The sequence below is a fragment of the Saccopteryx leptura genome, chromosome 3 (genome assembly GCF_036850995.1).
Source record: "Saccopteryx leptura isolate mSacLep1 chromosome 3, mSacLep1_pri_phased_curated, whole genome shotgun sequence".
Lineage (NCBI taxonomy): Eukaryota > Metazoa > Chordata > Mammalia > Chiroptera > Emballonuridae > Saccopteryx > Saccopteryx leptura.
The window spans coordinates 21,733,438-21,759,303 of record NC_089505.1 but is presented as its reverse complement, the minus strand read 5'-3'; the positions used below and the strand labels follow the sequence as shown (position 1 = coordinate 21,759,303).

The following is a 25,866-nucleotide window of genomic DNA, read 5'->3' as shown; positions in this document are numbered from 1 at the left end:
TTTCATTCTCAGGGCCTGACGCCTGAACCCTGCAGTCCTAGTAATTGGAAAACTGGGTTCGGAGAAAGCCATCAGATTAGACATCTAGGTGTTTCTTTCCCTATTTTAGATGGAGATGTAACAGTTAACTTTGAAAATTCAAACGAGCACATGCTACCCATCGGAGAGGAATCCACCCGAGAGGAAAATGTACTAAAATCTGAAGAAGGGAATGGCTCTGTAGCTGAGAAAGCGCCCCCTCTGGAGGAAAAGGCAGAAGATAAGAAAGGTAAAATCAAGAGAAACCCTTTATTCTTGTGTCTGAGCACAGCCTCATGTCAAGAATCAGATCGTAGGCTCCGAACAGTGACCTTAAGACCAGTACGTAGAGAGGAAATTTCCAAACACAAAGAGGAGAGAAATGAGAACTAGTGGGGAGAAACTATCAATAGATGATTTCCTCAAATAGATCCATCCATTTTATAAACTCATCATTTAATTTTTATTATTATTATTATCATTATTATTATTAAAGAGCTAATTCACAGTAAGAATCTGATGGGATGGCCTCTTCAATCACCTGAGATGTCTGAGAATATTGTCTTATCCTCAGGAGCTTTTTCTCAGTAGCTTCTTTGAAAATAAAAATGCCAGCACTCAGAACGTTGTTCTCTGCTGGCTGGAAGTGGCCCCGTGTGGGCAGCTCAGCTGGCAGGAACATCAAGCCAGGGGACTCCTTCGGCCCAGCACGGACTCCGCAGCAGTGGGGCTTAGCCGGTGGCAGCGACACACTCAACGCTGGAGGTTCTAGTCCAAGCTCTAGACGGAGAGATTCCCAGGAAGAGTCCCCAGAGATGCTCGGGTTCGGGGTTGCTGTGCTGGCCATAACCTCTGCTCCATGATTTATCTGTGCAATTGGAAATGTCAAAATATGCAAGAGGCAATTGTGCCATTCCCTGAGGGCTTCTTTAAGGACCCCCCTTTCTAGAGTGACTATCTCGCTGCTGTTCCATGCGGGAACCTCCAAGCCTCACACTTAGGCAAGCATGAGTTGAAACTCCCCAGAGGTAAGGCTTTGTTGGGAGATCCTAGATGCTTCCAAGCAGCATAAAAAAGAATCCTCAGAAAATAAGCTATTTCCTGTTCTATAATATCTGCCTCTGAGTTGGTGGGTGGCAAAACTTTGTCAAACCTAGTTTAGATTCTGCAGGCATTTGGGGAACTCTTAGAATCTGCTGGAAGCAGACTTCTCTTCCTCTGTTTTTTTTTTTTTTTTTTTTTTGTGGTGGAGACAGAGAGAGTCAGAGAGAGGGACAGATAGAGACAGACAGACAGGAAGGGAGAGAGATGAGAAACATCAATTCTTCGTTGAGGTTCCTTAGTTGTTCATTGATTGCTTTCTCATATGTGCCTTGACTGGGGGGCTACAGCAGACCGAGTGACCCCTTGCTCGAGCCAGTGACCTTGGGCTCAAGCTGGTGAGCCTTGCTCAAACCAGATGAGCCCGCGCTCAAGCTGGTGACCTCAGGGTCTCGAACCTGGGTCCTCCACATCCCAGTCCAACGCTCTGTACACTGTTCCACCACCTGGTCAGGCTCTTCCTCTGTTCTTGAGCCAAACCCTTCAAAGACAAAGAGGACAAAAGAGCAATTTACAGACATTGTAACTTAAGATCATCTACCCTGGAAGTCCATAACCTCTATTATCTAATACATATAAATAAGTCTTTAATTTTTTAAAAATAATCAGTTAGTTGATTATTTTGCTGTATTCAATATTAATAGAGTTTGGGGCTTGACTAGGTCTGTATCATTGAAGGACTCGGGTTAAGCTTATGAATACCAATGACAAGAAATTAACTAGTAATATTTTTTATGATACTATTTTTTTTCTGGAACATGAAGAGAAACAGACCTAAATAGATTTTAAGGGGATTCAGTTGAAAGTGTTAATGCAAGTAGTGATTTCTTTTATTTTTATTTTTTTTTATTCGAACTGTCCTGTCTCACCAGACTGTTACATTTCAAATCTGTCTGTGGTTTGCGCCTTGTCCAACCTTCTCACATTGAAGAATCACATGCTTTCCTGTGTCACAGTGCCATCTCGGGGTGCGTGCTTGGTCCGTCTGTGGTGTCAGTCAGTGGACTGGCCAGACTTCAAAAGAAATGTGTCCCTATCAACTTAATAAAAAGTTGCTGACAGTTTTATGTTAATTAAACCAGCAGGCTTTGATGTTAAAAAGATGATGGCAGGCCGCATAGGCCCATGGGCATTTGAGAGATGTTTTTGTTTTCTTATTCTTTAGTTAAAATTAGTACATTCAGTTCTTTTTGGTCAAATAAGGTCCAAGACAGCATCTTGCTTGGCTGGTCTGTCCATAGGAGATGAAAGGCTGGACATGCCATCACACTCCGAATAAGACACACAGCCTCCCTCTCACTGGGCAGACGGTACCCTGACCAGAGGTAGTCCGAGAGGAAGAGGAAGCATTTCATAGGGAAGCCACTTCGGGGAGTAAAATGAATGTCACTCATAACTCGTATCGCACAGTGTTATGTCAAATAGGTAACACTTTATGAACAAAAGTAACCATTTCTCTGTAAAGATGCCATTTAATTATGAAAAACATCTGCTCCTCTGTTGATGTCACTTCTTGTTTGAGCCCACTACCTTGCAAAACCACCATGCCATGTTCTTAATTTACTCTTTATTTTGGGGGGGGGCAGTGATTCCTTTCTTTTTGTAGGAACATTATTTAACCAACTTATCCAGGAGCATTTTTTCATCTATTAACTGGTTATGTTTATAAAACTACATCACATACCTTTAAAGCCCCAGATCTCTTTTTAAGAAAGTATATCAGTACTTTAGTATTTGAAATGTCAATGTCAAAGAAAACAAAAAAAGTGGCCTTCACACTGCTCTGTGGGAATAGGTTTCACCTTAGAGGTGTGGGTACTTCTGGTTCCCAAAGGCATTAATTGGTCCAGTGGTTGTGCGCCTCCTGTGCCCGACCAACCCTGGAGCTGGTTCCCTTAAAGCAGTGGTTCTCAAAGTGTGCACCCGGGCGCACTGGTGCGCCCTAGAAGATTTCCAGGTGCGCTCTATGGCATTCCAGAGAAATGTGTGCCTATTGGGGACCAAAACACCAACAGGGTTTTTGGAGTTTAGATTTTGGGGGGACAGAGGTGTGGGGAATTGGCTATAAGCTGACAGTCTGCCCAACCCGCACCTCACTTTCCTACTTAGGTTGCAAAAGGCTGTTAAGCTGTGGTGCTGGGTTGTTTACACTCCCCCCATGTTCCCCGGAAAGACTGGAGGCAAGTTCTATCCTTTGGTGTAAAGTTAAGATGATAGGTATGGTGGGGGTTTTCTGCACTCAACACAATTAAGAATAAAAAGAGAGGAATTCTTCAATGTATTGATGAGGAAATGAGAGTTTGCTTTTCAAATATATGCCCAAACATAGAAGAAATAGCTAGGACACATCAGGCTAATGTTTCTTATAAACACAAGAATGATAAAACTTAACACATTTGCGCCGGAACCTGCAGAATTTACTAAATTTTACTAAGAATGTATCTATATATATATAAAAAGATAACTTTTTTGTTGTTTTTTTATTTTTTAACCCCTTTTTCTACGAATTCTAAAAAGCATAACAAAAAATGTCACAAAAATGTTTTCTAATGTCAGAATAAATTTAATTTTGTTATGTTTATTTCACTTAATTACTATAAAAGCATGCTTGGACTTTATATTTTTTCTTTAATATTTGACTTAATTATTATAACATATTTCTCAGAAACTTGTATATAGTGCGCCTACAATTATTTGTAGGATTTTAAATGTGCCCCGACTTCAAAAAGTGTGAGAACCACTGCCTTAAGGCCTTTGGGACTCCTAGTCTCCCATTATTCTGTCACCAAGTGCCCTTAAACATAGTGGAGGGAAAAACTCTGTCCGGTTGGCAGTCTGTTCACTACAACTTGGTATTAAATATGAGAAATCTGCCCAGTTACTTTTTGTTACTTCTATTGAGTTATTTATTATAGAGGACTTTCAGTGAAGTAACTACTAATTTAATGCATTTGTTCCAACATAATCAAGAAGGTCTGCCATGGGTAAGACAGTCCTGAGAACCAGGAAGAGAGTAGTGAGTGAGACCGGGCCCTTGTCTGCAGGCAGATCGTGGGACAGGAGGAGACCAGCATGCAGTACAGCGGGCAAAGCATTCTGTACGGCCCGAGCATGGCGAGTCGGGGGAGCTTCTGAGGGGGACCAGAATTAGTCCTTAGAGGCAGATGTTGCTAAACTAGGACAGGAAGGAGGCAAGAAGGAGGCAGTCAGGTGAAGGAGAGGAACAGGTATGTTCTAGGCAAGGTGAAGATCCATGCAGTCCTTGGTTTTGCTCCAAGCATTCTTGAACTAAACTCTTCCATGTGGTGGGAGGAGCCAAATATGGAAGCAAAGTCGACAGCGGTCCTACAGACTATTGTGTGAGAGGGGGACCTTGTCAGGTCAGAGTCTGTCAGCAGCCCTTTATTAATTAACCTCCTCTGGAACAGGTAATACTCATGGACACCATCAATTTAATCATGTCTTTAGATCATATGGCAATAATAAAAATATATAACTTGACTGAGTTGATTACCTCCCAGATGAAAGAAAGAGTTTGTTTTCCACTGATGTGTGTTGTTCATAACTATCCACCAATCAGTCACATTCATTGAGTAGACATAATGTTGAAAGCATTAGACTAGACGGGATGTAAAATTTTAGACCAAAGGCATTTATAATTCAGTCAGAAAAGCATTACTGTTTGTGTGTGCACATACACATCCCCTCAGGAATCCCCACTGAAGAAATGTAAACACTGGCCATGTGGCAAACACGCACTGCTAATTGGTAGCGTTCGCAGGGAAAGGAGTGGGCCATGCTTTGCCAAGAGCCAGCCAAGAGCTTGCGTGCAGTTTATTCATTTTCAACCAAGTGAGGAGTATCACTCCCCAGTGTCGTAGAGCAAACCATCTCTTCCTTCCCAAACCTGGAGGCTGGATTCTTTGGGGTATATTTAGAATAAAAAACATTGTGCAGAAAGAAAAAAGATCCCTCAGCAATATGCCTTGAAGGCCAAGGAGAAGGTTTTGAGGGTTGGTGGCATAAAAGGGAATCAGGGTTGAAAGGTTGCAGGTCAGTTTGGCTGGATCTCACCAGGCAGTATTATTGGGCTGGAATTCCACGCATGGTATCATGGTAGGTGCTCTCTTATAACGAACAGGCTTCTGCTCTGTGTCAAAAGACTGGCAAATCAATGTCTGTGTTAAAATGTTTTAGGTGTGTATTAACCTGTATTGTTCTCAATCCTAACTGACTTTTGTGATTAAACTGGCCTCCTGGTTAAGACCAGGTGAGTTAGGAGAGCCACTGCTTAGCTGGGGAGACACGATATATAGAAAGGCAAACACAAAACAGGGGCTGATAAATGCCTAATCCATGGCTACAATGGAGTTCAGATGCAGGAGGGGTCAACTTGGGCTAAGGTGGTTGAGGCAGGTTTCACCGCTGAGGAAGGAGAAAGAAAGTTTGACTGATTACCGTATTTCTCCATGTATAAGACGCAGTTCCCCCCCCCCCCCCCCCCAATTTGAGGTATAAAAACTGGTGCATCTTACACAGTGGTTGTAGATTTTTTTTACTTGCATTTCCCACTTTTTTGCACTTGTTTTTGCATTCATTGTTGAAGACAGTGATTGGTCATCAGACACAGATGAGGACAAGCTAAAACATGGGAGTTTTGACAGTGATGAGAAGTTGTATGAATTTTATGATGAGTAAAACTTGAATTCAATAACTTTATATAATACGTTTTTTTTTCAAATTTCTTACCCCAAAATTAAGGTGCTTCTTATACATGGCATCATCTTATACAGTGGTCCCCAACCTTTTTTGGGCCATGGACCGGTTTAATGTCAGAAAATATTTTCACAGACCGGCTTTTAGGGTGGGATGGATAAATGTATCATGTGACCGAGACAAGCTTCAAGAGTAAGTCTTAGACGGATGTAACAGAGGGAATCTGGCCATTTTTTAAAAAATAAAATAACACTCAGACTTAAATATAAATAAAACAGAAATAATGTAAGTTATTTATTCTTTCTCTGTGGACTGGTACCAAATGGCCCGTGGACCGGTACCGGTCTGCGGCCCCGGGGGTTGGGACCACTGATCTTATACATGGGGAAATATGGTACCTACTGTAACATGAATCATTTTTATGGCGGTTATGTATGTGAGTTGATGGGGATGTAGAGAGAAAATGGGGAGTGAGATAAAGTCCTCAATTCACACTGACTAGGATAAGAAATGAAACAAAGGAAATAATAATATATGATATATTCTAATATTAAAACCCTTATTTGGTCATTCAGTGATGGGAGGATATACCCAGGGAAGTCTTAGTCTTGTCTTAACACTGTCTTGTGTTTTTCTATTGTGCTCCATTAAAAAAAAAAATGCTGCTTAGCTCTTTGGACCAGAACTAAATTTAAATTTAATTTCAATCAGCCACTATCAGAAAAAATACAAATGTGACTATAAATAAACATTCAAGTATCTCCACGTTCAGTAATCCTTCAGTTAGGCAAAACCTTGTGAGAGTTTTATGTTCTTAAGATACGAATTTTTTGAAGGAATTTTAACTTTTGTCTTTTCAAAATTGTTACTTACGCTTATATTCCAAAACGAGTTTGGCTTTTTTGGGGGGGGGATTCTGTGACATTGTTAGGAAAGGTCAGAGGAAGGTATCTTAGAACAGGATGCTGCCTGACTGCACCAGGACGGCTTGAGAAAACTTGAATAGTAAGAAAATAGTTCATTCTTCATTTAGGTGCCTTGTGCTGTATATCCTATAAAGGGATATACAGAGGCGCCCTGAGCTAGACAATTATTGGTTTTTGACCACAATGAGGCAGAGCACAAGTCCTTTCCTAGTTGACAGTGCTTGAGTTCTGAGAGCAAGTCCCTTCATGGAGAGAGCGAAGGTAACTGTGGGTCGGTCACCACCCTGTGGTCAGCCCTTACCCCATGGGTATGAGTAATGCGCTGAGCCCTCATTCTCAAAAGTCCTTCAGTTCTGTGAAATTCCGTCTAGCACTCATGCTCACGTCATTATTCGCCGGCTCGAGGCTGGTATCAGCCCTGATGGCAGACATTTTTATTCCTCCTCAGCATGACTTGATCAAAGTAGCTTGTCCAACCCCATGTTATCACAGGCGTGGTTAGTGTACCTGGACCACCTGCCCTGGTTTAGCTTTCAGCCTTTGTTTAGACCCCAAACATTGCTCTCTCCGGTATAGAATGAATGCCACACTGGTTCCCAAGGGCCAAGCAGCCTCCTGTCTGTATCACTGTCGCCCTGGGTCTCACTGCTTCTGTTTATATGGTGTGTGTCTGTATCAGTCTGCTCTGTTCGCTTTCTCATTTGTAGAGAACTCTGAAAACCACTCTGAATCACCGGCAGCTCCTGCTCCACCTCCTTCAGCTCTTCCTAAGCCTAAACCCAAACATAAGCCCCCCAAAACATCTGTGCCTCCCAAAGGCGCTGCTGCTGGGGCCAGCCCCAAGGGTGACGAAGTGCCTCCTATTAAAAAAAATACCAAGGCTCCTGGTAAGCAGGTCCCCATCCCTCCACCCAAGCCAACAAGCCGAAGCACGACCCGAGAGGCTGGTGAGTACGTCCCCAGTGGGTGCTCGGCTCTGGGGAGGGGCTCATTGCTTCTAGGAATGATGGCCTTTTTGATGTCTGGAATCTTAGGATGTAACACAAGTGGATTCAACTTTGACACAGAGAATGCCCAGGAGAGGCCTTTGTTGCTATCTCTATGAAAAGAAAGTCAAACCGTTGATTAGTTGGCCTCATTAGTTTGGGGGTGAATAGACCTCTTTCATCCTGAGTAGCCACTACCTGCATGAGAACCATTAGAAGGAAACAGGGTGCAGTGTGCCTGGTGAATGACGATGACCTGATATGACATTATTTAGACATCGGTTGGCCTCTGCCTGTTCGAGTTTATGGGTGGATTTTTGGCTTTCAAAATGTCTTAGGTTTGCACATAACAACATAACACATATGTCTTTGACATATCTGCTGTATCGTAATGTCTTAAGTCTGTCCACATACCTACTTGTGTCTCTATTCATAAATGAGAAAGATTGGTTCAGCTCCAGCCCACCATTCTCCATTGAGTCATTACTATTTCAGCAGAGTTGAAAGTCAGATTCTCAATATTCCCCTGTCCCAAACAAAAGACTACATCTTGTTAGAAAGAAAGCATCTTAGTGGTGTGGTTATAAGTCACTATTGCATATCACCAGGGGATGTTTTGGTGACCTACACTCTCTGCAGCTAGTGCAAATCAGATATGCTTAACCCAACAGAGCACCCATCTTCTAGTAAATGGAATGAAGAGGTTGACCGTGCCATCCAGCATTTAAGAGACATCAATCAAAATATACATGCTGGGTGGCTTTTTTCCAATAACATGTACATAAAACTCCTCCTGTGTTAGCAAACCTTATTTTCCCTAAAATCAGCAGCAATGTTCTCACAATTGCTATCAGAATTTGCCTCAGTATTATTCTTTTACCCTTTGAAATTCATACCAGTAATGCTCAAATTTAGAGAATGGCTTAGTTGACAGTATGACAGACCTCTAAATGTAAATAGATGTCTCTCCCTATATTCCTCTCTTCTGCCTTTAACCTTGAGTGTCTGGGTCGCCTCTAATAAGGGCTAAAGTGAAATGTCTCAGAACGCTAGGTCAGCAGCACATTCAGGCCCTTTCCTCAGGGACCAACTGCCCTCACACATCAGCGTCCATTCTTGCTGCTGTCTGTGTTTTCCCAGACTCCTAGCACACCCTCGGATCAGTGCTTGAAGTGAGGCAGGCGCTGATTCACTTCTTTAAGAAAAGCCTCAAACTGTCACCCTGTCCTTGGGAATTAAGACCTCGCCTCACACAGACCTTCTCTTTTCCTCATGCCCCATGTGACAGCAGCTCACTGTAGGCTCAGCTTGAATTCCGTCTTCCTTCTGTCCGAAGAAAGCTGATTAATGCCAAGGCGGGGGATTGCTTCCTTGAGAGATTGTTGAGTTATTTCCAGATATTTTACTTGAAGATTTATTTACAGACTTATGATGGTTCTAAGAAAATTAATACAGTCATGTCATCCATTGTATTTAAAGAGCCCCAATTGGTTCATGGTGTATATAGAAATGCTGCTGTTCATGGGGCTACCACAATGTAACGGGTTACACTGATGAATCCTAACAAACCTATTGTACAAGGATCCTTTTGTCAAAAATCTGATAACAGTATCCAACTGATACTCTATTTGTAACCATTTAGAACTTTCTACATGGTCACATTTTATTTGAATAATGTTGATCTTTTGGAAAGTTACTTCAAATGCTGCTCTTGATTTTCATTCAGATCTTTTAAGGTCTTAAAAGAAGCTGTCAGTTAAGATTCTCCCTCTATTACTTAATTAGTATATACCTCCAAAGGACCAGTTACCTGTTTGGCCCATTCAACTGTTTTGCCAGTGAAACCTGACAGTATTTCTTTATTTTTCTTTCCCGTACAGTGTTATGCACTATATTAACAACAAAAGTAGTTAACTGAGGAGAGATAGCCTCCTTTTTAGTCATGGTCTTAAGTCAAGGTAATGTAAGCAACATGACTGATTTCAATAAAGCCTTGTCATTTTTAGAAGAAAAATACAATATAGCTTAGGTCTGCTCTCTATGCATTAAGGGAAAATATATCTGTTTCCTTAAGCCAAACTAAAGTTAACTTTGCTATTTAGAAAAGAGTTTTCTCTTTTTAAAAAATTTATTAGAATTCATATGTGGAAGGGATTATGTTCAATTTACATAAGAAAATAATTGAACATGTTTTGACATCAAATCCTTAGCATCTTAGTTATGAAAAATAAATTTAGAATGAAATGAGTTCGATTGTAGGAATATGCTTAATGTGTTTGTCTTATAAGCAAGTGAAGATGGTTAACTTCCAAAAAGTAGTATTAACACTGGCTGGCCAGCTACAGTCAACCTGTTCCTAGAATTAGAGTCTATAGAGAACTAACTATGGGGAAAAAAATAGCATTAACCGGCTTAGACAGGCAGAGGAGAATTCTAATTATTGTGTATATCTAAAATAATAAAGCCCCAAGCTATAGAGACTTCATTTAAGCCTGGATCTTGTCCCCAAGTGAGATTGGTTTTTTGTCGTATATCAGAGCTGGTGAAGTCTTACACCTCATTGTTTATGCCTTTATTTGTTCTTCATCTCTTGACCTTCCCAATTGACTTCAATTAGGTTATAACCAGAGGTGGGTGAGAATAGCATCTGTATGCAGTACAGAGTGGCTCCACCATCTTTACAAGATATTTCCTGATAGCTCTGTGGAGACAGTTTAACCTCTTATGAAAGAGAAGGACCACACAACATAACAAAATAAGCAATTAGGAGAAATGTATAGGTCATAAAGGTCGTGAAACCAAAATATGTTCTCATAGGAGCTTCCATGTATTTCCTAAGATGACATAAAGAAAAGGAGAGCTAACCCTTTTTTCTTCTGGAAGATGGTTTGGGGAAAGGCAGCCCTACCCAGAAGTAGCAAACAGACCGCTGATGAGGCCCCTCGAGGAACATGGACATTTATCAGAAGGTCCAGTGATACTCTTTTCCTTCAAAATTTTCAGATAGTACCCACGTAGACATTTTTTTGTAGGAAAGAATTTTTCTGTGCCTTTTGATATTTTGCAGGGGACTTGTCTTTTATGTGTGGCCACACGCTTTCACTCTGCCCCGTCACCATTGCCGGGCAGGCTTCTGTGTAGAGCCATGCGGAGAGCTGGTTCAGAGCTCCCTCTCAGCAGTAAGATGAGTAAATTTGCTTTGCACCCGGAAAGGAGCTGGTGGTATATATACCCTGGCCTCTTCTGAATGTGGGCTGCTCTATTCCCAGGAAGACAGCATAGAACAGGTACTTGGGATAAGCGCAACCTTGTACTGTCCCCAGACAGCTGCGGTGTCTGTCCTCTACACACGATAATGCCCCTACTTTGGAGCATGTGGGGACTTTTTCAGGTGACCCACAGGACAAGTAGCCGAGGATTTCCCTTTGGCTGGCCCAGGTAAAGACTAGAAGAGGGAGAAGGCAGAGGACTCCCGTCCCTTCAGGTTTGCCTCCAATGTCACTTGCCCCCTCCTTGCCTGGAGGAAGGAAGGGTGCAGAAAACAAAACCATTATTGTTATTAGCCTATTCTATTCAACACATTTTAAAATTTTTAAAGGAACGTTATCATTGACGATTGCCATTTGGTTCGTTTGTTTTGAAAGTGTTGTCTTCTCTGACTTTTAATGAAAAATTTCTCCATTTTAGCTGGTTCCTCTCATTCAAAAAAACCAACTGACTCCAAAGCATCAGCCTCACCGTCTACTTCCTCCTCCTCGTCTTGTGTCAGAACGTCAAAGGAGACCGTTTCTAGCAAAACAGGGCCAGTGGGAACCATGAGGGGCAAGAAAAGAACTGGCAAGCAGCCAACGTCTCGACCGTCCGCAGATGCAACCACTTCTGGCACGTCTGACCTTAAAGGAGAGCCTTCGGTGACCAAGGCGGAGAGTCTCAACCCTGAGCAGACCATCCCTGGGACCGAGGAGCCCAGCCCAAGCAGATCCAAGTCAGGGGTCGCCCCGCCCCCCGTGACCCCGCCCCCTCCACTCCCCGCCCCTCGCGTTGTTGTGGAGGAACAATGCGTTTTTGCCTCAGACACTCCTATTGTCCTGGTCAGCGATGGAGCCGATCTACCTGTCCCTGCCTTGGACCCAAGTCAGCTTCTCTGGACCGACGAGCCGACAAGCAGAACCACTGTCCACTCAGGCACTGGCTCAAGTGTTAGCAGAGAAAATGCGAAATGGTGAGTCAGGGCCCAAGCCCGTCTTCCCTCTACGCCAAAGATCACTGATTACTCTATTGGAAATGAAAGAACCTACTTTGTTTTCTTTTGTAAATGAATCTAACAATGGTTAGGTCAACATACATGTCATCCAACTGTTGATTTTCCATAGCCCTGCCCGGGGCATGGCACGGGCTGCTGGTGACAGTGACATGGGTCCTAGTGACAGATGGCACTCAGATCTCTGCCTCCCAAGTACAGGTAGAGCCTGCTCATCCTGCTCTGCAGTCCTTTTTCTTTTCCATAAACAGTTCCTTTCTCTTTCCTTGCAGGGGTTATTTTAAATCTTCATTACCACTTGTCTAGGTTGCTCTTTTTTTTTCTCTTCTTTTCCAAGTGAGAGGAAGGGAGGTAGACAGACTTCCACATGCTCTGCCCATCTGGGGCCATGCTTGTAACTGAGCTATTTTTAGCACCTGAGGCAGAGGCTCCATGGAGTCATCCTCAGTGCCCTAGGCCAATGTGCACGAACCAGTAGAGCCATAGCTGTGGAGAAGAAGAGAGAGAGAGAGAGAGAGAGAGAGAGAAGGGGGGTGGGAAGGGGTGGAGAAGCATATGGTCACTTCTCCTCTGTGTCCTAACCGTGAATCAAACCCAGGACATCCACACGCCAGGCCAACACTCTACCACTAAGCCAACCAGCCAAGGCCTTTAGGTTGCTCATTTGCTCCTGCCTACCTTCATTTCAACAAGTTATTTAGCCTCCTTCTCCAACAAAATAAAAATCATAAGAAAAGAACTCCCTCAAATTTCCTCCAGAGTGGTTCCATTTCTTGCTCCCTTAATTCCCCACCCAGCTTCAATGTTCTCTCCTCTGTGAAGCCTTGCTGGGCTCTTCCAGACAGAATTGGTGATAGATGGCGTCTACTCCACTCCTACAGCCTGCTGCTGTCCTCCGGGCTGGGCAGAATGAACCAGCACATCTTGTTAACCTCTGTATCCTCAGGAACCCACACAGAAGCTGGTATGCCATCAGCTAGTTGCCTGGGCCAGAAACTTGGAACTCATCCTAGGATACTATTCCCCTTTGTTCACTGCAGCTAATTATTCACAAAGTCCTATACATTTTCAACTTTAAGGTAAATAAGCCATGTTAGCGCTCCTGCCCCACTGGTATGAAGGGAGTGCCGTCAGAATAGAGTAGACGTCATAACCAATTCTGTCTAGGGAGGGCTTAGGCTTCTTAAATCCAGCCTCTTTTCTCCTGTTTCTAAGAACAAAATCAAATTTGCTCCTTAAATGGTTTCATTCAATATGTCCTCTTTCAAAAAAATAAAAAAGGCTTAGTAATGTTAAAAAACTTAGTACAGGCCCTGACTGGTTGGCTCAGTGGTAGAGCATCAGCCTGGCGTGCAGAAGTCCCGGGTTCGATTCCCGGCCAGGGCACACAGGAGAAGCGCCCATCTGCTTCTCCACCCCTCCCCCTCTCCTTCCTCTCTGTCTCTCTCTTCCCCTCCCGCAGCCGAGGCTCCATTGTTGCAAAGATGGCCCAGGCACTGGGGATGGCTCCTTGGCCTCTGCCCCAGGGGCTAGAGTGGCTCTGGTCGCAACAGAGCGACGCCCCGGAGGGGCGGAGCATTGCTCCCTGGTGGGCAGAGCGTTGCCCCTGGTGGGCGTGCCGGGTGTATCCCGGTTGGGCGCATGCAGGAGTCTGTCTGACTGTCTCTCCCTGTTTCCAGCTTCAGAAAAATACAAAAAAAAAAAAAAAATTAGTACATTGATTTAAGGTAATTTGAATCAATAGACTAGAATATTCACTTTATTTAATTACTGATAATAATAACCTTAACTTATTGAATAGTTATTTAATGTCAGGAACTGTCATAGTTACTTAATTCAGGTAAGTCTTCCCTGAAATAATTCTGTTTAATGACGCAGAGAGAAGGAAAATATTTCGCCCCAGGTTACCCAGGGAGCAAGTGGCAGAGCCAGACTGCAGACCCAGAGTTGCACACCAAATTTCATGCTCTAAGTAACTTTTTAAGTTTCAAAAGTACTATAGTTGCTTTCACTTCTTTTACTACTTGTGTGTGTGTTTCTTTTGTTTGTATGTTTATTTGTTTTTATTACCTTGAGCACCATCATTCAAAGGAAAGCCAAGGAATGATAAATAAATGTTAAACTGCAAATTACTTTATTTGTTTGACACTTTAATAAGTGCTATGGGAAAAGAAGATATTGAAAGGAATGGTTATTAGTATCTCTAATACTTCCAGCACTTAGCAAATGTCTTCATTTATTTATGGTATTTTCCAGCACTGAGATCAATTCCAGCCTTTAGAACTAAACAGTCATTCTTTCTGCATATCTTTTTGCTTGCCTTCTGTGTGCTGGGCAGTGTACCAAACACCAAAGATACAAAAGTGAGCAAGATATTATAGTTGGCATTATTTTGGTACCAAAATAATGTCTAACATGCCCAGGAAGTACAATGTTTAAGATAGGATTGTATTTAGGGAACTAGATAGATAGAGTATATGGTTTTATTTTTCAATATACTGGAGAACAAGGTGCAGCATATAAAGTAATTCCTTAAATGGTCTTAAGCACTGAGAGAGCCCGTAACCAGAGGTGACCTGACTTGGCCAGTGCACTTCCACAAACACTTAGGAAGGACACTGTCTTGGGCAAAGTGCCGTGCTGTGTGCTGGGGGCCTAAGACCAGTCTTCAGCCCAAGCATTCTCAGGACTGTCAGAAAAAAGAGCGAGCCTCCCTTCTCCATTTCCACTGGGACCCTGATCAGAGCGAGCGAGCTTAGGACATATCAGACATCAAGGTTTTTATGATAGACTTTCCTGTCACTCAGAGCCACTGTCATGCTTTCCTAAAAGAGGACAGAGAGATTTTCTTCTCCATGCATTCTTCAAAATAAAAACATTAAATGACAGTTCATCCTACAGGGATGGTTTGCGTTTGCTCTTGAATTAATGAGCCTGGAATAAGTAGTCTCTCAAATTGCCTTCCAAATGCTTTCTTCTGGTTTTTTTTCTTTTAACGGATATCTGAATTAGAATTTCTGGCACTTAGTCAATTGCTTTACTTAGAACTCTCCCCCAGTTATGTTTAGTCAACGAATGTGTGAAAATCCTGTCATCTTGTGAAGAAACTTCTGTTAGGAATACAAATATCAGAACTGTAAAGAAGACAAATGTCTGTGTGTAAAAATATCTACCTCTGTCCACATGTCATAGGGTAGTGACTATTTGGTAGATTTTTCTTCTTTGGCAGCTTTGTTAAGTAAGTAACGTGTATGTCTGATATAACTGAAGGCAGAAACTAATAAGCCCATCTGGAGCCCACATTCAAAACGGACTTGAATCTGTTTAGCCCATTTTCACACACATTGATGGAGTGCACTGTATTGTCCAGTGTGCCAAGAACCTTCGAGAAATGAAAGAGCCAGGTCATGAGTTGATTGATATAAATTTGGAGTATAATATTTAACATCAAATATAACCCATAATATGATGTTAATATATCATAATATTAAGTGTAAATAAAATATAGTGTAAGATTTAATACACAGACTAAGAGACTTAAGTCTTGGTTGTAAACTGGACTTTCTTCCATGCTTGGGCAACTCACTCATGACCTTCCTGGGTTCTATGAACTATAAATTATCTGTCTGCCTCATATTATAGGGCAGTTGTAAGTTATAAATGTATGCCGAGGTCTTTGAAAACTGTAAAACATTATAAAATACAAATGAGGTTAAAATAATAATTGACAACATAATAAATTAGTGACTCGTGACATGAACAAATACCAAGGCTCAACCCTGAAGTATCTTTTGTTCTGTTCTTCAGAATATGTTATTCATTGGCACATCTTTTAAATGTGCTATGGTCACCCGCAATGGCAAACAAGAATGGCCTCTACTGGCAAGCGACTAGAAATCCAGACTGTGGAAAAGTTTTCCCATACAATAGATCTTCTCTCACTTAAAATGAGATTTCATACTGTGAAAACAGTACGGTGGGTCCGCAAAAAATCATGCATAGGATTACCATGTAATTCTGCTTATTGTATAGTATGAAAATTTGAAAGCAGATACTCACACAGATTTTTGTATGCCACTGTTCATAGCAGCATTATTCACAATAACCAAAAGGTAGAAGCAACCCAAAGTTTGTTGGCCAATGAATGCATAAACGAAATGTGGCAAAGACATACAGTGGAATATTATTCAACCTTAGACAGGAAGGAAATTCTGATACATGCCACAACATGGATGAACATACTAAGTGAAATAGATCACACAAAATGACAAATATATCATTTCAATTATATGAAGCACCTAGAATAGTAAAACTCGTGAAGATGGGAAGTGGTACGGTAGCTGCCAGGGACAGGTCGGCTGTGGGGAGAGGAAGTTATTATTTAATGGGTACAGAGTTTCAGATTGGGAAGATGAAAATTTCTGCAGATACACAGTGGTGATGGTTTCACAACAGTGTGAATATATTTAATGCCTGAACTGTGCACTTAAAAATGGTTAAATGTTAAGTTTTATGCCATGTATATTTTAGACAATAAAAAATGAAATTTTAGCTTGACCTGTGGTGGCAAGGTGGATAAAGCATCGACCTGGAATGCTGAGGTCGCCGGTTCAAAACCCTGGACTTGCCCGGTCAAGGTACAGAGAAGAAGCCAAGTTGATGCTTCCTGCTTCTTCCTGCCTCCCCAACACTCCCCACCTTTCTCACTCTCTTTCTAAAATCAATAAATAAAATCTTTAAAAAAATTTTTTTTTTATATTTCCCCCCCCTTGGAAAACAAGTACTCTGGCTGTTAGTTTTTTCTAATATGCTAAAATGGAGAGTTCTGAAAGCTCTTGGCTGAGAACCACAAAGAATTTTCAATACCTCAGATTCTGACAAAGTTTACCTGTGTTTATTATACAAAGGACTGGTTTTGGCTTTTCCCAGTTAGTGCCAACAGCAAGCACATGTATTGCAGTAAAACAGTTTTTCAGAAGTGTGACATTCAAATTTGGATTTTTCTGTTTATATCAGAAATGATTTGAGAAGCTTCTTTATCTTAAAATGAAGATTACATTATTTTCATGTGATATTTTTATGTGAGGTATTTTTTATTCTAGTCTGAAAATTGGCAAGTTTTGCATATTTATAATAACTATTGATTTATTTTATTTTTCAATTACAGTTGACATTCAATATTATATTAGTTTCAGGTGTATAGCATAGTGGTTAGACAATCATATACTCTACAAAGTGTTCCTCCTGATATTTCTAGTACCCATCTGATACCATACATAGTTATTATAATATTATTGACTGTGTTCCCTGTGCTGTACTTTACTTCCTCATGACTATTTTGTAACTTCTAATTTGTACTTCTTAAACCTTTACTTTTTTCACATAGCCCCCAACCCCCTTCCCATCTGGAAACCATACATTGTTCTCTGTATCTATGAGTTTGTTCTGTTTTGTTCATTTATTTTGTTTTTTAGATTCCACATATAAATGAAATCATATGGTATTTGTCTCTCTCTGTCTGACATTCACTTAGCATAATATCCTCTAGGTCTATCCATGTTGTTGCAAATAGTAAGATTCCATCCTTTTTGATGGCCAAGTGGTATTCCATTATATGTAGGTACTTTAAACCAGAGGATGATTTTTTTTATTGTGGACACCCAGCTGTGATGAAAATGGGGGTTAATTAATATGTTGATTAAAGGAGATGTATTTTCTGTGTCACTACATTTCTGGGTGTTGGGCTGTAAAACAGTAGAGTCCTGCTGGCCCGGGCACTTTGGGGTTGGGAAGGCAGTGTGCCAAGGGCTCCAGTGGCGTTGTCTTGAATCACCAGGGGAGCAGGGAGAAAAGGCAGGATCCTAGCCTTGAAGGCCAGGGGCAGATTCCTGACAGAGCTGAGGCTTCACTGAGACTTGAAGGATAAGTAGGAGTGAAAAGGTCAAAGAAAGCCTGACCTGTGGTGGTGCAGTGGATAAAGCGTTGACCTGGAACACTGAGGTCACCGGTTAAAAACCCTGGGCTTGCCTGGTCAAGGCATATATGGGAGTTGATGCTTCCTGCTCCTCCCCCCCCTTCTCTCTCTCTCTCTCTCTCTCTCATTCTAACTCTCTTCTCTAAAATGAATAAATAAATAAAAATTTAAAAAATCTTTAAAAAACAAAGGTCAAAGAAAAAATTCAGGCTCAGATATTTAGCATCTTCTAGCCCATTGTTCTTTCTTCAGGACTCCCATTGCTACCGAAAGATTAATTTGCAAAGTATAATAGTCTTACCATAGTCGTGTACTAACTAGATCAGACACCATATAGTCAGTCCTCTTCCTAGTACAGATGAAGAATCTAAGGCTTTGAGAAGTAAGTAACACACACTAGTCTTCCGTTTCTGTGACTTAGCTGGCCTGTGTCTGCTTTTCCCTTTCGCCGGACTGGAGGGTGCTCACGACACCAGCACTCCTTCTCCTGGTGTTGGCAGCTTCACACCACCCCTGTGTTTCTGTGCCTTTACAGTGTCACAACCAAAGACGAGCTGGGCAAGGCAGCACCTCAGCTGCTGGCTCCTGGGCTGATGGGAGACTCTTCAGAATCCTTCAGTGCCCCAGAGGATGAAGGCCAAAGAGAGTACCGGGCCAACGACTCTGACTCCGATGGGCCTATCCTGTACACTGATGACGATGACGATGAAGAGGATGACGAGGATGGCAGTGGAGAAAGTTAGACTTTTTTCCAGGGGTTCGGGAGGGAAGTAGGTGGTGGATAGAAGCAGCTGCATTTTGTAAAGAACAACAACAAAAAGCTCCATCAGGAACCAGACATCTGATGTTCTTTTTCCCTTCAAGTTCCTTTCTCAGATTAGAAATGGGTATATTCTAAGGTTTAGCTTTGGATTATTCCAAGGGGGGCTGGGGGCGCGTCTGTTGGACAGATAAGCGCATCTGTGTTTGTCCAAAGAGTCCAAGCTTTCTAATGACAGAGGCCTTTCTCAGAATGATCAGAGCCCGCCCTTCCTGGGGACTGCTCTTGAATAAGAAGCACTGGTGTGGGATTCCCTGGATTACTCGTTGGAAATGTTGGAAAGTTTCACTTATTTTTCTGCTGGGGTGTAAAGAGAAGGGAGGGAGGAATGAGTCAAAAATGACAAATATCTTTTAACAAATAAGAGCAATCACTCATTCACAGTAAACAAGATAGTATGCCTTCTGGGAAGACAGGAGAGTAAAGTAGGTAAAGGCAACCAACCATTTATGTTTTATAAATTAGGGAACTGTGAAGTGCCATATATATATCTATATATATATATCTATATATATAGATATATATATATAGATATATAAATATAGATAGATAGATAGATGATAGATAGATAGATAGATAGATATTTTTTTAATCTTCTCAACAGGATGACTTGGGAGGGATTACCACTGTACAGTTAACTTTATTATAGATTATGAAAAGTTACTGGTATATTAATGACTCAACATCAGTTTGTCAAATTTCTTTCACTTTGTACTGAACAGCAACCAAAAATGATCATCCATCAGTGTTAGCTGTCATCTATGGAGATGTCAGGGGTTGCTGGGTGGTGTAAAATAAAGACTTTAATATCAAACGTAGACTTTTGCCCAGTGGTTTCTGAGTAGAGGAAGAGGGAAGACAAGAATTTCCTGTACAGTATAAATCAAACGGCTGAGTTTTTAAGACTTGGAAAAGGAAAGAAAGAAAAGACATTATGCAATCAGCAGTTTCCCTGACGCACCATCTCAGTAAAATAAACTTCAAATCTTACTTTCCAAATGATGAGGTGATACTTAACAAGTTTTTCATGGCACCCCAATATTTTTCAGAACATTTTTAAAATCGTTTTCCAGTTTTTCAGCATGAGCTACATCCAACTAAAAACTCTTCCCCCCCTCCCTCCATAGGCTAATTAAAATTCCACTCTTGCATGTGGACAAAGAATTCGGTCTGGACTCAGTTTAAAGTCCACACCACCTGTAACCTGAGAGCCACTCTCTAAAAAGCCCTTTCCCTGCATCTCTGCCTTTTCTAATCCTCAGGTGCTTTGGCAAGTAAAATCCGGCGGAGGGATACCCTTGCGATCAAACTCGGTAACAGACCATCCAAAAAGGAATTGGAGGACAAGAACATCTTGCAGCGTACATCTGAAGAAGAGAGGCAGGAAATTCGACAGCAAATTGGAACCAAGCTAGTCAGGTAATGGCTGAAATTTCAGCACAGTACTGACTAAAGCATACTATTCCCCTCCTGTCGTCTCCAACCTGAGGTCATGGGGTTTTGTCTAAGGGCACACCTGGCCTCGCTGGTCTTTTCAAGTTGGCCATGGATGGTGAACCACTCAAAGAGCTTGCCCTCAGTCCTGCTAGTCAGTGGCTCTGAGGTTGCCCAAGCATGATCCAAATGTTGACAGACTTGTCCTGTAAAAGGCCAGGTCGTAAATATTACAGGCTTCGCTGGCCAGAAGGTCTCTGTTGCAGCCACTCAACAAAAGCAGCCATGAACAAAACGTAAACAAACGAGTGTGGTTGCATTCCACTCACAGTGATTCATCACAACGTGAGGCCGGCTTCATTCATGGACTTGGGAACATTCCTGTGACTTCCAGGCGGTTCTGTCCTGTGGGCTGTGAGGCTATAAAAGTAGTAGTTACCTTCACTGGTCAGCTCCATCCAAGTCAGGTTAACCACAGCCCCGAGATCGAAACTTCCCTCTTTTAATTTCAAATAAATGGTCATCTGACTTCTCTTCCTGCCTCCAGCTCTTGTGGGATTTCTACTGTTGCCACTCGTGACTGTACAAGTCCATCTAACTGGCAGTTTTAGTAGAAACAGGTGCTGGAGCCTTCCCTTTTATTCCCGGTCTGGGCGTGTTTAAATAGTAGTTATTTGCTGACTTCTCTTACTCCGCATCAACAACAGGGTACAGAGACTGGGAGGAGGGAACAGTCTGGAAGATGGAGCGGGGTTTGTGCAACTGCTGTATAGGAATGAAGGACCAGGAGCCTTTCTGTCTCACTTTTAGCAAAAATCAAACACCCACCTTCGGGGGACTATTTTAATCATTTGTAAGATAGCAGGAGAAGGAGAGAGGGTCGTTCTAGAGGAAGGAAACTCTCTAGACAAAGGAAGAATGATGTGTTTGTGGGGATGCTACAGTACAGATGTGTCATACAGGATACGGGGGCACACAGATGGCACAACATCTGGCCGGCATAGATGTTCACTGGATTTTTAATTTCAAGGGAGTTCTGATAAAGATACAACTTTAACAAGATTTTAATGAGATATTTAAAATATTATTGATTTCAATTCTTCCTACCATTTCTGTCACAGCCATACGTTGATAGTATCTACTATATGAAAATTACTTTTCATTTAATTTGTACAAATTTGGCCTATACCCAGAGGAGAATTTTGTCTGCGATAAAGAACAAATTAATAGTGTAAACAAGACCGAGAACAAAGTTCGAAAGGGTTACTGAGACATTCGGCTCTTGTGTACAGATAGTTGGCTACTAATCACAGATGAGCCTGGCTTGTCTTGAAGGCAGATGGGAAGGGCGAATGTGTCTCAAGGTAACTATATAAATTGGAAATTTGTTTGAGGTCACAAAAGCAGTGTTTCACTTAAAACAATATACAGTGTAGATTGTTCATCTGCCAAGTTGAGATGAACTCTCAAGCAGCAGCCTTTTTTAGATCTGACTGTATATGAATTAAGGAAAAGGCTCAGCTATTTTAACAGAGAACAAAACATGCAGTGGTCTAAACAAGGCGCTTCCACGTGTCTGTTTCTTTTTCACAGAGCAGTCCAGGGTCGCAGTCCCCAGCATGGCGGGGGAGCATTGCTCCTTGCAGTCAGCCGGGTACCCAGGTCCCTTCTGTCTTGTTGCTCTCCCATTCCATTCTTGTTGCTATTCTCATCTACGTGGTCCAAGCTGGCTCACTGACTGTGCTCACTGACCAAGTTCTAGCCTGTGGAAGAAAGGAAGGGTAGAGAAGGGAACACACACACATAGTTCAAGGGTAAAAAAGTATAAATGACAGACTCCATTTCTGCTCACATCCTATTGCAAAAACTTGGTCATATAGCTATACCTTACAGCTCGAGAGGCAGAAGGCTGTAACCGGTGCTGGGGGCTGGGGTTGGGGTTATAACCAAAGCTCTGGGGATGCTGTTTCTGAAAGGAAGAGGGAAAATGGTAATGGGGGGTAGTTAACAGCCTTAGCCACAATCTCTAGCCTCCAAACTAACAGAAAGAATACTTTTGGAGGTTTAAAAATGGAGTTTTGTTTCTCAAAATATGAAAAAATACAGCTTTGTGTGTTGCTTAATTTTGTGTCTCTTGCTAAGGGGGCCTTGTTTGTAACCTGCAGTGTGTTCCTTTTGTCATTATAGGAGACTTAGCCAGAGGCCCACAACTGAAGAATTAGAGCAGAGAAACATCCTAAAACGTGAGTATGCTCTGCTACGCAGTGACTTCTTTTTTTAATTATTTTTATTTATTTATTTTTTACTTTACTGATTCTAGTGAGAGGAGGAGGGGGAGGGAAGGAGGGGGGGGACCTCAATCTGTCCCTGTATGTGCCCCGACAAGGAATCAAACCGGCAACCCCCATGCCCTAGGATGATATTCCCAGCAACTGAGCCATCCAGCCAGGGCCGCAATGACTTCTTGTCCTACCATTAGCAAGCTCTCTCTAGAGATGGTCCATTTATCAGTAGGAAACCTTAATATATTTATTTGCAAATGATTGATATGGCCCATTCACATCACATTTATCATGTTTATGTAATTTTAAAAATAATTTCTTGAAGTTTGTATTTCTTTTGATGGCTTGGAGCCTGATATTCCTCAGGCCAGAGTCATGGTTGTGACAATTGTTGTTAAGAAAGATGAAGTATATATTCCATATATTCTTCCACCCAACTATTAAATAAAAGAAAATGCTCTCTGGTCTGCTTGCAAACACATGTCAAAGAAAAGGCCGGAGAATCCGCAAGGAAATGAATCAAACATTCCTATATTATTATTAATAATCCAGTTTGTTGCCAGGTTTAACAAATGACTCGATTTTAAAACAAAAATCACGGTAAAAGCAATTTTTCAACCCATTTCATGTCCCTTTGTTATGATAGCTCCGCTTTCCTCTTGAGTTATTTATAATTTCTCAGCACTTACGGAGTTCTCCATTCATTTTCCAACTTTATTTTGCCGTTTTATTTTTTTTCCTCTATTTTCTTTGACATGGTTTCTCATTTACCAGCCCCATCACATTTAAACGATTAACATTGATACATTAAAGCTATAGAAGGAGTGGCGCTACAATTGGCCGTGCTATATAGTGTATCGATGTGGTTAGTAACCACAGTGCGTTAGGTAATGGGTATTTTTTTTAATTGAGCCACTGTAGTTTTATATGTTATAAACCCGGTTTCAAAAGAGCTGTTTGTTGTATGAAAGAGCAGAAGGCAGGGTTGGGCAGAGCTCCGCACAGGACAAGAGGAATGAGCCCCAGGCATGTGGTACATCTCTGTCGACCAGGCTTTTAAAGTCCAATTGGCCTGTCTGGATGATCCCCATTCTCCGGTCTGAGTTGTTTTCTTTCCTCAAGAAAAGGAGAGCTTTTAATAACATAGCTATACTGCAGTTTGTTACGAAAACAATTCCACAATATGAACTGAAGAGTGAGGGTAATTGCCAGTCTATGGGATTATTTTCCTTGGAATGTTTTGTTCTGGCTGTTTAGAAGCATAACTGGCATAGAACCCAAGAAACGGCTGAAGTGACCCTCAATGTATATATAAGAGCCAGTTTGAAGAGGGAAAAAAGTCATGGCTAGAAATGTTTCAGCTTTCTAGAACAGGATGAAAACAACATCTAATTTTGACAACAAAACCGAACCGAAGAGGCTCATGGCTTTTGGTAATAGATTCCTGCAAAATATTTGCATTAACTTTTAGATAAGCTCAAATGCAGAGGATGAGCTCCTAAAACCCAGGTCATTTCTTATTGGATGTCTGATGCAATACCTAGAAGAAGAGGAAGAGCAAATTCTGGGTGATTTTTTTCCCTGCTCCCGGGAGACGAATAGTGCCAAACCACACTGGTGTTTGGTTATTTGAGGAACTGCTTCATAGATCTAGAAATTTATCACACAGTGATTTTAAGTGCTGTGTTGGCTTTTATCCCCCGTTTTTCCTGGAGGTTCGGGAAAGAGTGAAACGCCAAAGTCAACTTCAGATTTGACATCAGCCCTTATTTACTTCCTTTTGAGTTTGTTTAAGCATGCTTTTTCTGGAAACAAAAGACACATTTGCAGTCTGGTGAGGCAGATAACTGGCCTGTGATCTCCTGACATAATACTGTATGGCCAAGGGAAGCAGAGAAGAGAACTGGTGGAGGTCATCCAGAGCATAGCTCACGCCGCTCGATTCCGCCCCTGCTTTTCTCTCCATTCTTCCCCGTAGATTGGTCCTGTACGTTGGCATGTTTCGTCATCAGCTTTTGTTTAAAATTGTTTATTTAGAGAAAGTCTGTGTGCGACATGGTGTGGGTTTTAAGGACACTTACTTTAACTAGGTCACCTTTTCTTGACAAATTAGAGGGCAACATTCAGCCATTCTCAAACCCAAGTCCGTCACTCGTTTAGTAAACGTGAGTCAGATGGTAGTCAATGCTGATAGCTCTAATTGGAGACCTAGGACAAATTTTATTTCTTAGGTATCACAACCTAAGAATTATTACAAATATTATTACAAATATTATTCCAGGTATCACAACCTGTTTTATGCCTTTCCTATTTTAGTGCATCTGGCCTTTTAAAATACATATAGTTATATTTAGTTGCACATTTTAGAACCACTGCCTTAAAATTGTTAAAATAAAAAGCAAATTTTGGTGCTTAAAAGATCAGCTTTTGCGTACCAGGATAAGTGATGTATATGGAACACCTTTTTCCAAGCAGGGATGAGAGATAAAAATTATTTAGCTGTGACTATATTCCAGCCGTATCTTTTACAGGGAGAAATGTTTAGGCCATTGAGTTCTGCATATAACATTTTATATGACATGTTTTAATCATACAGAAAAGTTGAAATTTTTACAGTAAACACCTGTATATCTACCATTTTATATTCTACCGTTAACATATACTTTATCACATCTTGCTTTATCACACATCTTTCCATCCATTGATCCATCTCTTTTTTTTGGGGGGGGGGAGCACATTTCAAATAGAATCACACATGTATTTTTATTTGCTGAAAACACCCATACAGAAACATGTAAAACAGCAAAAAGAGAAACAAACCCATAAAGATGTCTGGCCTTTTTTAATCCTGTTCTATCTGAATTGAGGACTCAAGAGTATAATACTGGAGTTGTTGGTATGTCGGTGTTTTTCTTTGTTCTTTTAGCTTATCCACAAACTGCGTTGGGCAACACTCACTCGCTAGGCAGCCTTCCTGTGGTGCCCACCCTGTTAAACCTCCTGCAGCGCTGTGTGTTTGTGGCAAATGCTTCCTGTGGCTATTCTGAAATATCCGCCCCTCTGCTCAGGCGAGAGGCACTGAGGGCAGGATTTGTCAATGAGCCACATCACTTCCTTCATGAATATTCCTCCAGTAGGTTTCAAGTGAGCAGAAAGGTTTACATTTGTACTTTATAATTAGTCCTCTAATAATTCAAGAGAAGGAGGAAACATTCAAAACTCAGTGAATTTTTTAAAACTAAGTGTAGGTATAACCTTGACTCTGTAAGAGGTTTTACAGTGACTATTTCATAAGATACAGAAGAACAGTCACCTTGGCCTCCTTCCACCTCTAACCCTCTTCCTCCA

The 25,866-nt window shown here is 41.5% G+C and overlaps 1 protein-coding gene across 4 annotated transcripts in view; it reads left to right on the top strand.

The window, feature by feature from the left end:
- Positions 1-25,866, top strand: part of PHACTR2 (phosphatase and actin regulator 2) — a 245,767-nt gene that overhangs the window by 197,288 nt on the left and 22,613 nt on the right. For 3 of the 4 annotated variants that reach the window (XM_066373081.1, XM_066373083.1, XM_066373082.1), the window contains exons 4-9: positions 110-268; positions 7,469-7,708; positions 11,435-11,969; positions 18,518-18,720; positions 20,065-20,221; positions 22,424-22,479. In XM_066373081.1, the coding sequence (XP_066229178.1) occupies positions 110-268; positions 7,469-7,708; positions 11,435-11,969; positions 18,518-18,720; positions 20,065-20,221; positions 22,424-22,479 (1,350 nt within the window). The remainder of the gene's footprint in view (positions 1-109; positions 269-7,468; positions 7,709-11,434; positions 11,970-18,517; positions 18,721-20,064; positions 20,222-22,423; positions 22,480-25,866) is intronic. The other variant, XM_066373084.1, reaches the window with a different exon arrangement.